We start from the raw sequence: 12,218 nt of genomic DNA, 5'->3' as shown, positions 1-12,218 counted from the left end.
TTTTATAATATAATTAATGTTGAAATCTCCAAAATAGAGGAACTAGTGGAATTCAATGTAATTTTTTTGGTGATTTTAACTTTTGCTTCTCCATTCTAGAAAAATTTACCACCTAGAGATGGGCATAGTACCATTCAAGCTACAAACTAGATGATGTATATATGATTAATGAAAAACCATATATGTAAAGTTATAAACTTAATAAATCATACCTGCTGCGAAGAACAACACATGGCATGCCGATTTGCTCAGCTGCAGCAACCCCGGGAAGACTACCGGCAACAAGAACACAATTGGGAACAGGGACTTCTGCATATTCAGCTCCCGCTCTCAGCGCAGTCACAATTTTCTGTATGCTGAATAGAGAGGATAAATGGGTTCAAAGCAAATAAATCATAAACATTTATGGATGAGTTAAGGTTAAGTTAACAAGACCAAAGTCAACTAGTCAAGTCCATGTTAAATGCTTGGCTTTTCTTGTAAACTAAACCAATTCTTCCAGGAAAAAAAATATACTACAAAAAGAAAAAGGGTAGACGCCATCCTTTGAAGCGCCCCCGCCGCACCGGTCCCACGGTCATCATGAAAGAGGTAAATCAGCAAATACATCCAATTGGCAGAGGAGCGGTGCCCAGGCTCGAACCCAGGACCTCACTCATATGGATTCTACCAACACCTCTACTGCTGGAACAGATCGATGGACCAAAAAAAAGAGTAAATTATGTTTTTAGTCCTTGTGATTTGTTGAAAATTTCTGTTTCCATCCCTGTGATTTTGAAATTATGATTTTCATCCCCATGGTTTATAATTCATTAACTTTTTCGTCCTTATGGTTTAAACTTTATTGCTTTTTCCGTCCCTGTGGTTTACAATTCATTTCCATTTTAGTCCTTCATACTTAAAGGTGGTGTTAAGCCTTGGGGACGAAAATAGAAAAGAATCCCACACCAAAGGGATGAAAACCGCAATTGTAAAACCACAGGGACGAAATCCCGCAATTTTCAACAAACCATAGGGACAAAAAATGTAATTTACTCAAAAAAAAATTATTACATTTTGCAGCAGTGAGGAATTTTCTACATAATCATGTTAAATAAAGATGCAAAATAGCCATAAACTTGCCATTTGTGTCCAGAATGTCTTCTTCTGGCAAAGTGTAGTGTTTTTTTAGTATTTTAGCAAGAAGGATGGTTAGTCTGAAATGAAAAGCCAAGGAGGATATTTCAGAAAGTCAACAAGTCTAGCATCTATGCAGCCATAAATCACTAGTCTGGTACTCCCCCCGGCCCAAAATAAATATCCACAATGAAAAAACACAATTTAGAAATTTGTAACTATTACACCTTTCAATTAACTAAATGACAATTGTACCCATAATCATCAAGGAAGTAATGAACTTCACCATTTCATAGAGGCACTTACTTTTGAATGTGACACTTATTTTGGGACGGAGGGAGTATCATGTACAACATATCCATGATTTCCACTAATTGCGGAAGATACCCATCTTAATAATTAATGTTGGGACTAATAATCCAAAATTGGGACAATACTAACCTTTCACTTGAAGTTGTATCAATGTCAACACTCAGTTTCAGCACGGATGCAACTTCTTTTGCAATTTTTTGTTTCTCGGTAGATGCTGGCCCAAAAAAGTAGTCACATAGCGTGTCCTCATCATCGAAGCTTCGGGATAAAGATGTGTATAGGTTCGAATACGTGCATGAAAAAGGAATCGAGGACTAGTAATCTACCTGCTTTTCTTGCTTCACTAACTAATTGCTCATCCAAACTAGAAGAAACTCCTTTTCCAAGTACGAGCTGCCCATATAGACTTTGTTCCACCTCCATGTTCCCAATAATTTTGATCTTTGACATCCTATCTTTGCCAAGACTTTCAATAATGGGCCTGCAAATTTTGCCAAGAATTAATAACAAGGTGGAAATTTTAGTGTAGAAAGGGATAAATATTACATAGAAACTAAGTTGCTGACTTCTGCAATGTTCAAATAAGTTGAGCGTTTTATATAAAGATGTATCTTCACGAGCTTATGCGAAAATCATTGGTGTTCAGCCGCAGGAATATCAACAATCTCATAAGTCATAACATTAAGCCAACGCTGCAGATGTAATAATTTCCATGTCCTTGGATACAAGAGTCATGCCTGATTTATGATCCTCAACGGCTCAACTTCACATCCAGATTGTAAAAGGGACTCTGTGAACTGCTATGTGTTTTCTTCCGTTCCAGAGTTTAACAATTTGGAAATTGGAATATACGTTTATGTGATTAAAAGATATAATTAACTTTTGTATGTATATCCACACATATACACATAATGGTCTACTTATGCCAGCCCAGTAAAAGTAAAATATTTTAAAAATCTCCTATTTGTGTGTCATGCATCATATGTCAATGTCTGCTACGTAGATCAAGCAAGTTGGTCATCCTTTGGCATGAGGCCTTCGTTTATCTTAATGTGACATTCAAAAGATTCTAGGTGTTACATGGCAAAATCATGCTTACTCTTCAGCATTCCATTTTGTCTTATTTATCACTTTTCAAGATGCTAGTTGGCTGGGAGAAGTTGTAGGCCACATAAAAAAAAGATCAAGACATGCATTATAATCATAGTGAAAGCATCTCAGAATGTAAGCTGAAAGTGCAACACCCTCTTAAATAATTCAGAAGTTCCAAGTAGTCACATAAACTTGAATAAAAATGATTGACCTTGCTATATTTTCACCACTCCTGCTGTAGGAAGCTAGTACAACGATAGGAACACCTTCTTTATGTGCATCATCAATAAAACTGTAGATGGAAGAAACAACATAATTCAAATGTAAAAAGAGAAGTAAATGTTCTATATAATAACTAGAGAAAACCAAAGTTTGATAATGCCAGATCTATGACTAGAACATAAATGACCTGCAATCATGGCAAACAAATATTGTTCAGGGTCATAACTTGCTGCTTTACAATGATATGAGGCGGAGGTAATTGCAGTAAAGGCACTCGAATCCATTTTGATTTATAGTAGTCAATTGTCATCTTGTATAGAATCATGTTTTGTTTACAATGGATCATGTAAATACCATGTTCATATAGGGATTAGATTGCAGTTGGCTAACATTCAACAGAACCCTTAAATCCCTGTGAAAGGCTCAAATTGACCATCGTGATCAACAGCTATGCTCCAAATTTTAGCATTGTTAGGGGTTGTTTCGGTGGTTTCCATTAAGTCCTGTATGAATAAAACTGTCTGTGGAGATTAATCTGACTGTATAGACTGGAAAGGTTTTTGGTTGGGAGGGTTTTTCATAGATGAAAAGAGCATGTCATTTAATTGGGAGGGACAGGTTTGGGAAAAAACTTGGCTTTCTGCATAAAGCTCGCCCCCTAGAAGCTTATTGAATAAGCCACTTTCTATCTCATTAAGCCACTACCAAACAGTCATAGCTAAAGGAATAAGCTGTGAGTCCCATTAAGCTCATTCAGTTGCTAACAAACAAGTCCTTAGTAGTATTAGTATTTCTATGGTTTCTTAGTTATATACCATTAAATAGGTTTCTTTATTTCTTTTCACGTTGTCTCCTCGGCTTAGAGACACCTTGTCTACCTTACTTATACAGGATCTCCCTCAATAACATTTATCATTTTAAATTAAATCTCTATGGTGGCATTAAAAAGAATCTTCTGATTTGCAGATTCGCATGATGGTGCTCCTACATGGCTGCTGCTCACTGTTTGGTAATTCTTTTATTTTTGATAGTTTAATCGTCTAAAAAAGCAGAATACAACCTACAGTAACATGAACTAATAGAACCAGTTTCTAATAGTGAATATGAAGCAGAAAATCAAGTTGAATCATGAGTTAATTAATTACCGTAAGATCCAAATGATAAAAATTCAGAATCAAACTAATTGAATTATAACTCCTTGCATTTGCATTTAAATTCCAAAAAAGTGATTCATGTTACAATGCATCCACCGAGTAAGAAAAAAATCGATAATAGAGAAGGTTTGCACAACTCACTCTTCGGCACCAGGTCTCAGAGGCAAAGATTTTGACATCACAAGATCTTCCAATGCATTTTTCTGCCAACAAGTTCCATCATCTTGGCACATCAACAACAACAAAAACAAGCAGCAGTAATCATAATAATAACAAATTCAAATGATGATAATCGTAACAACAATTATAAGCCATGGTAGAAGAGCAATTTCTGCTCAAATATTTGGGCGGCACTCATTTAAGTAGAGGCAAATCCGAGTGATTCCCTCACACATGTGCAAACATCCAGCCAGTTATTACAAACTCCATAATCACTATACTACTTAATATATGTAAATTGATTAGCAGTTATCAAGATAAAATGAATTCTTCAGCTACAAAAACTTTATATGTATTAATCATACCTTTTCTCGCAGAACACGTTTCATGAAACTTCCCTTCTCATTAGTGGGGAGCGAAGTAGGCCAACCTATCTGAGAAATGGATTAGCAATAGAAGAAATACTACCTTAATAACAGAAGCAAAAGGCATGCCATGGAAAACAATGCATGTCAACCATATTTGCTAGCTTGAAATGAAAAAACCACCTTATTGAAGTACAAAGTTAGCATTTCCTCCTCACCACCAAAGCTCTTCCTACAAAGTAAATTGGTATGTAAGGATGTCCAAAAACAAGTACACAAGTAAGTTTGATGGTTGTTTACATATTGAGTCGCATACAAAAGTCGAAGTTCATCAGCTCATATAGAAAATAAACTCAAGTGATTTGAGTACAAGACATCAAAACATCTCCTGCAAGTTCATGGCAAAGCAAGAAAGATGAAATAAAAAAATAATGCTTTAGGCATTACACCGTTGTTCATAATATAGATAGCCTAATTGTATAAGAAGTAAGATTCACAACCCATTTTGATGCACTCGCAAGTGCCAAGTATAAAAAACTTGTGAAAGATGCAATGGGCATGCAAAAAGACAAAATCTCCAACTTTTATTTCATCAACTTTAAACAGACACTAACATAGTAACTAATAAGTACTTCCTCGGAAATGAACTAACACAATGAACCAAAAATGACCTTAAAATATGATAACTAGTTAAATTGTAGATAGTAATGCATAGCAACAGGCTTGTTAAATTTAAAATCATTGGGAGACCGGTGACCATCATGTTACCAATTATGATCCAGGCGCTTTTCTTGTCCCAACTCAAACAACCAAATTTGGTCGACATCTCAGACATGCATCCAAGATTAATCAAAACCGTCTTTTTTCTCCAGCTACCATAGGATAGTTAGGCTAAGGACTCTAGTCGCGTCATCTCACATCTGATTAACCATCATCTAAACACCACCAATTATGCCCACACAATTTTAACTTAATAAAATTTTTATACCACTCCCCTGATATTAGTGCACTAGATTCTACGGTTTCTACCTAGACCACCATGAAGGTGGAAGCCTGGTACATTGGCCCATTGTTTTGATATTATTTTTACTTCCTCTGCACAGCGCCGGCCAAGGGGGTGTGCCGGTGGTGCCACCACACAGGGCCTCCGATTGTCGGGGGCCACAATATTGTTTTTATATACGTATAGTGTAATTAGAATATAAAAAGGAAAATCCATCAATCTAAACAAGCTGCCTAGTAGCATGGTTGGATAATGCCTTCAATAGTTTGGGATGTACCCTAGATTCAATTTCCAGTTTCCCAACGTGCACCATTTTGTTTGCATTTTCTCTAAAGGAGTTTTCAATTATTTAACGATTTTTTATTTATATTAAAAAAAATTGATTTCTTTATCTTCAACATAACTTAATGATAAATTCAAAAAGATAAAAGATAACTTAATTAATTAAAAATTTAAAATTTTCATAATAATTTAATTATATAAATCTTCAATAAGGATTCCTTTATTTTCTAGTTATCTACTTGCCAATTGATGCCAAAATATCAAGTTGGCTCATTTTATTTTTCAATAATTTTCTTCTATTAACTTTATTTGATTATTATTTATCTGAAATTTAAAAAAAATTCTTGATTGTTATAGATTAGATGATTTTGCTTCTAAAAATGTTAGAAGGCCTATGTTCAGAATATAGTAATGCCTAGTTGTTTGTTTTGTTTTGAGAAAATGTACTAATAACGTCAATTTATTACAAAAGAATGAAGAAGTTTTTATGTTCACTGCTAATAAACTATCTATGTTACATATTGTACATTGTACTTATTATGTGATTACTTTTAATTTTATTACTAATTTACATTTTATTGTTATCACCAGATTAATCATATATGATTTATGATCATCAATTTAACCATATAAAGACCCAAATTGATTTTTATTTTAATCTTGATAATAACAGTTTTATATTTCCACATATATTCTAAAATTAAGGGATTTAGTTTTGAATTTAGTGATAAAAAAGTTAATAAATAATATAACTTGAAGAAAATATAGGCCATATTCAGGTTTTTGTACAGGGCTGACCGGCCCTGCCTCCGCAAGTAAGGCTCCTTGGTTTTGACTTGTAGTAGGCATGCTGGCACGGAGTTTCCCTAACTACAAATGTATATATTGGAACTTGAGGGACTAAAAATGTATAGATGAAAGTTTCACTCTAAAATGGAGGGGTTGAATATGTTACTCCATATTTGGAGTAACACTGTTCATTTACACCAAAATGGTGTGGGAAGTAGAGCGGGGCTGGAGAAGAATTACTCCATTATGGAGTACAATACGGGATATGGAGTGGGGTTGGAGATGCTCTAAAGAGAATCCTATAATTATCATGCTTTCTAGGATCACACTAGAGTTGCTTACGCTTCCTTTGCCTGCTAGGGCAAGTAAACAAATGGCCAAATATACGGCTCAAGGGCAATCCCTTGCTAATAACAGTATAGCAGACCCTAAACATTAGTACGTGCTATAAAAAGTCCACATGCATTCGAAATACAGACAAAAACAATACTATCTGAGACAGCTTAACGAGTCGATATAGAATAAAATAAAATAAATAAATAGGAGGATCGAAGAAAAAAACATATCATCGTTCAAGTCATGCAACAACATACTTCATCCCAAGCAATAGAAAACATGTTATAGGATGACCAAGCAATCAGGCTTTGCAGTTTAACCCAATAATCAAATAGATGAGTGCAATAGATATCACACCTTATGAGATCTAAGTAGATTGGTTCTGTCCAATGTGCACAATCCAACCCCATTTTCTTAAATGCTGGATGAATGAAAAATGCAAAAATGTCAATCTACAAAAGTTTAATAAACTTGCTACCCACTCATGTGGAACAACCACAAAGCATCATTTAAACAAAAGAAAAATCAATTCACTGTTACAGCTCACCTAAATTGAAGGCTTCCCGGTTACCAAAGCGATATACATCCATGAGGACCCTGATAAATAGTAAAAGATCAAAGAACAAGCTACAAGATAATTAAGGGCCTGTTCATTAGCAGGTTAATGAGCTTAATGGGACAGGTTTTTTGGTCAACTATACAAGACTTATTCAGTAAGCTTCTAGGGGGGAGCTTTATGCGGAAAGCCAAGTTTTTTCCAAACCTGCTTCTCCAATTAAAAATAAGCTCCTTCCATCTATGAAAAAACCTCCCAAACAAAAACCATCCCAATCTTCAACAGGCAGATTAATTTAATCCATACAGGACTTAATGGAAAACCAACCAAACAGCCACTAGCTTCTATAAGATGCTCTGTTCAGTTATTGTTGCTTGAATTTGACCTCCTTTGCTGTTACAATGAGGGGCATTACAGCTCAACCTTAAAAAAATTGCAAAATCTGTACTTTGGGAGAAAAATCCCGTAACTAAATTAGTTTTACAAGTGCTACAAACAGAAAAACTATACTACATTTTGTGTAACTTGATTAACTCATAACTTCTACCACATATATGCTAGCCACACTCTGCTTTCCCAAAAGAGAAAAAAACTACTAGGCAACTATTCACATTCAATATTTATGAAATTCTGAACTTCATGAAAAAAATCTGGTAGCAACATTAGGTTTACGAGTACTAAATCGAAAATGCTATTATCCAACAAAATTTCATGTTTAGTTTTAAGAAGAGACTAATTGCCAATGAATTGGAGAAATTGATTACCCTTCAACTTCAAGAAGAACAGCAAGTTGCCTAGTTGAGTTATCCGAATCATCATAACCACTGCCGGAGGAGCCTGATGCAGCATTAACCCGATAATTCAACTGCTTGCTTTTGTGGCGATAATTATAGGAAGAAGTCGGAGCTGAAATAGTAAGACTTTCAGCACACTTGTTGTTGTATGACTTGAAGATGTTATTGCCACTGCTACCACCACCGCCACCGCCACCGCCGGCGCCGGGAACGATGGTTGAAAGAGGTATCGTACACCGAGATGCGGTTTCTATGGCCAGTGGCCGCATATTTTCGGATCTTTGCAACCCGTAGATTTTTGCCCTTTTTGTTCTTGCATTCAAGGCCCGATGTATGAACTCATTGGGCTCTTTCACACCCAAAACCCAATTATCAGAAGGCCCAAATTACTTTGGGCCGTATATTTTATAAAGGGTGTGTTTCAAATAGTGATGGCCAAACACCGATGCCGGGTTGGGCCAGTCCCAACTGGTCCCAAGATTTCTCATAACCAGCCATAACCGGTCTCAGTCGAAAAAGTTGAGCCCGGTCAAGCTTATTTGTAACCGGTTATGGGCCGTCAGTCCCGGTTATTAAAAACTAATTTTTTTAATGATATATATTTTTAATACATTATAAAATTTGTAATTTGGTCACTCAAATACACTTTAAAAATACGTTTTCTTATAATTAAAATTATATTGTCTTACAAAATATAGTGAGAAATCGATAATTGTGAACGTTTTCTTTTTTTGCGTTTTTTACGAATCGAGAACTTGGTATGTAAATCCCTCAACCAATACACTTATATATAGTGTTTCGAAAGCAAAAAATACAAAAAAAAGCCCAAAAAAGGGCTAGTTTTTTGAAAAATAACGGCAACATTTTTCAAAAATCGGGTCGGGGCGGGCTGGTCCATAACCGATCCCGGTTCCCGCGAAACACCCCAAATCCATAACCGGTCCCAGATTTCGGTCCTATAACCGGTCCCGAGCCGGGTCAGTTTGGCTATCACTAGTTTCAAATGTGCTTACATTCGCTAAAAGAGGCCTGCCTGGTTTCAGAATTAGATCTGGGTCGAGACTAATCCAGGGTTATTTGTTTACCTCTTAATAGTTTAATTAAGAGACAGTCTCTAAACCGCTAAGAGGTGAATCTTGTTTGACAATTTTTTTTGTCTCTTAATGGTTAGAAAACCATCTGAATGATTTTGTATCTTGGGTCTCCCTTAACCATTAAGTGCATTAATTTCATTCTGAACAATTGTCAAACAATTACATTTCATTTTGCACTACATCACATGAGCCTCTTAATCATTCTGACCACTTAATCATTCTGCAACTGTCAAACAGTCTAGACCGGTTACATCTGATAATTTAGGTTTTGGGACAGGTTACAAGATTTCTGGTAAATGCAAGGTTCGACTCGATGCAGGACTGCTTATGCATAAGGATGGATTTTACGAGATGTTTCTTTAAAGTTTTTTAGGATATAAAATGTTCATATAAATATATAGTGTATTTCAATACTTAATTTGGAAAATCATAATAATAGAAACTAGTACAAGTTGTGTAAACAAGAATTTAAAAATAAATAATTTTGTAGAAAAAATCGGGTTAGGCCTGGGACTGGATTTGGGACCGGTTATGAATGACAAAAATCAATTAAATGAAGTTTTTCAAAAATAAAATAAAGTCTTTGGAAAAACACCTGGCATAACACGTCTCAAGATGCCATGGCATGCAACTTGCCTCTACAGAGTTGCTAACATGGCAATTGAGACACGTTTAAGCACTATATCTGCCATGACATACCTTTTAAAACCATGATAATTAGAGATCATATAAAGTAACGAAGATATTTTAAACAATACATGTTCAATATAGATAAATTAGAGTAAGTTACGGGTATGGTCCATGTGGTTTATACTTTCTACACACAGTGGTCCTAGAATCAAAATAAATACAAATACTGGGACTTCTAATTGATGTTTTCGCACTCATTGAATTCCTCCAACCTACGGATGTTAAAAAAAAATCGATTAAGCCAATTAAGTCCAAGGGTAATTTGGTCTTTTTCTTATTTCTCTTAATTATCTTTTAAAGCATTAAAGAACTTATATAATATTTTTTATTATATTTTGTATCTAATACTTAATACACAAGAATGATAAACACATAACACTTCTTCTATTTCATCTTTTATTGCTTACATATTTAGTTTACTTGTAGTTTAGTTATGATCTTCTTAATAACACCACGTTTAAGAAACTATTTTTCAAGTTGGTATGAAACATTTACATATCCCCTGATGAGTTTGAGAGTAGATGGATGGTTCTTATCGAGAAGTTCTCTCTTCAAGATCATCTGTGGTTGAAAGATATGTTTGCTCTAAGATCCCAGTGGATACCCGCATTAAAGAGCTTCCAATGTGTTGCCTCATGAAGACAACGTCTAGGTCAGAAAGTGCAAACTCATTTTTTTAACTCTTTTTCGAAGAGTGGAAACAATCTTTTTCAATCTATGTTGGGGTTTGAAATTGCATTGGAGAAACAACATAGGGAACAACGTCGTCTTGATTATCACACGAGGACTACCTTACCTAAATGGTTGACCTATAGCAAGTTGGAGAGGCACGCTTGTGAGGTTTACATGCGTTCTATATTTTTTGAGGTGCAAACTGAGTTACACAGGGCTGCCTGGACATGTTCAATGAAGGTGTCAATGCAGATGAAGAAGTTGACACATATTTATTTGAACATTTAGACAAAAGAGACGAGAAAATAGCAGAGTATAAGGTATGCTTGCATACAAAGTCATTTATTATTAGTTTTCTATGTTATTGTTTTATTTGAACAACGTTTCGATGGTGATCATAGTTGTTTCAACTTTATATTTTGTACAGGTTGTTCGTCATTTGAAGGAGTCGACCATTGTTTGTAGTTGCAATCACATCGGTCGACATGGTTATTTATGCAGACATGTTTTTCAAGTATTGTTAAACGCCGATGTTGAATCTATACTTGAAAAATACATTTTGAGAAGATGGAGACGCGACCTTATGCCGATTGAATTACAAAATAGTCGTCAAAGAATATACGACGTAGGCGAGGATCAACGTAGAATAATAAATGATATATATGACGCTTTCGATGATGTGTTGGACATATTAAGAGATGCCAAAGAAAAACTAGAATCATTTGTGGCTACAATTAAAGAATTGAGGGATGATTTAGCCAAAGAACGTACATATGAACCTTCGATGAAACGTAAAGAGCGTGGAATAGAACAAATCCTTGGTTTTCTAAGAACTGATAACATTGGGATACATCCTGCTACCGGTATAAGGAACAAAAGTTGTGGTACGTCCAAAAGATTGATTGTTGCAGTTGAGAAAACAGTAGTGAAGAGTTTTCGGCCTAAGAGGATGTGTAGCGGATGCAAGTTGTTGTCTAATCATGATATCTGTAACTGTCTAGCGAAGAAAAAGTAGGACTATTTTGTTTTTGATGTTTTCGGGCCATTTGATTTCATACAAATACAATTTTGATTTTTTATCAAGTTATTGATCGAATTGAATTCGTAGTGGTTGTCCTTTTTTTATGGAATTATTTTAGGTTCAAATTCTTATTTAATTTTATGTATTGTGTTGAGTCTGAGTTTTTAATGTTAGTCATTATAATTGATTAATTGGTTCTGTATTGCCATTTATTTTGATTAAACAATGATTGTGTTGTTTCAATCTGAACAGATTGATTAGTTAACCATTTTTGACTATTTATATGATGCATGATTTATGTTTTTTCGTTGTGATTCACTGTGACACAATATGATATATATATTACAAATCCCTTAGTACGTACATGTAGTTTAAGATGTGATAACAACCATTAAAATGCTTAATGAAATGAGAATACATATCAACTATGCAAAACCATTTCCGTATTCATCAAAAAAATCGAAATATCCGTTTGATATAAGATAATATCAAACCATTTGTCTAAGAAACAAAACACCAGACTAACATATTTGTTAATGTATTTTTTCCAAACTACTAACA

At 34.8% G+C, this 12,218-nt stretch overlaps 2 protein-coding genes across 2 annotated transcripts in view; one reads left to right on the top strand and one right to left on the bottom strand.

The window, feature by feature from the left end:
* LOC112515471 (CBBY-like protein) overlaps window positions 1-8,466 on the bottom strand; it is a 16,322-nt gene extending 7,856 nt beyond the window's left edge. The window contains exons 1-10 of the mRNA XM_025122314.1: window positions 8,151-8,466; window positions 7,378-7,427; window positions 7,188-7,251; window positions 4,604-4,652; window positions 4,421-4,489; window positions 4,038-4,099; window positions 2,732-2,812; window positions 1,755-1,909; window positions 1,558-1,642; window positions 213-356 (exon numbers count right to left, since the gene is read on the bottom strand). Coding sequence (XP_024978082.1) covers window positions 213-356; window positions 1,558-1,642; window positions 1,755-1,909; window positions 2,732-2,812; window positions 4,038-4,099; window positions 4,421-4,489; window positions 4,604-4,652; window positions 7,188-7,251; window positions 7,378-7,427; window positions 8,151-8,449 — 1,058 coding nt within the window. The 5' untranslated portion in view covers window positions 8,450-8,466. The remainder of the gene's footprint in view (window positions 1-212; window positions 357-1,557; window positions 1,643-1,754; window positions 1,910-2,731; window positions 2,813-4,037; window positions 4,100-4,420; window positions 4,490-4,603; window positions 4,653-7,187; window positions 7,252-7,377; window positions 7,428-8,150) is intronic.
* Window positions 8,467-10,681: 2,215 nt separating this feature from the next.
* Window positions 10,682-11,651, top strand: LOC112515202 (protein FAR1-RELATED SEQUENCE 6-like). The gene is made up of 3 exons (XM_025121873.1): window positions 10,682-10,804; window positions 10,852-10,956; window positions 11,064-11,651. Exons 1-3 carry the CDS (start codon window positions 10,682-10,684, stop codon window positions 11,649-11,651), a joined length of 816 nt encoding a protein of 271 aa, XP_024977641.1.
* Window positions 11,652-12,218: the final 567 nt, after the last annotated feature.

This window comes from Cynara cardunculus (assembly GCF_001531365.2).
Source record: "Cynara cardunculus var. scolymus isolate 2C chromosome LG 7, CcrdV1, whole genome shotgun sequence".
Taxonomy (NCBI): Eukaryota; Viridiplantae; Streptophyta; class Magnoliopsida; order Asterales; family Asteraceae; genus Cynara; species Cynara cardunculus.
This window is presented reverse-complemented; position numbering and strand designations above follow the sequence as displayed.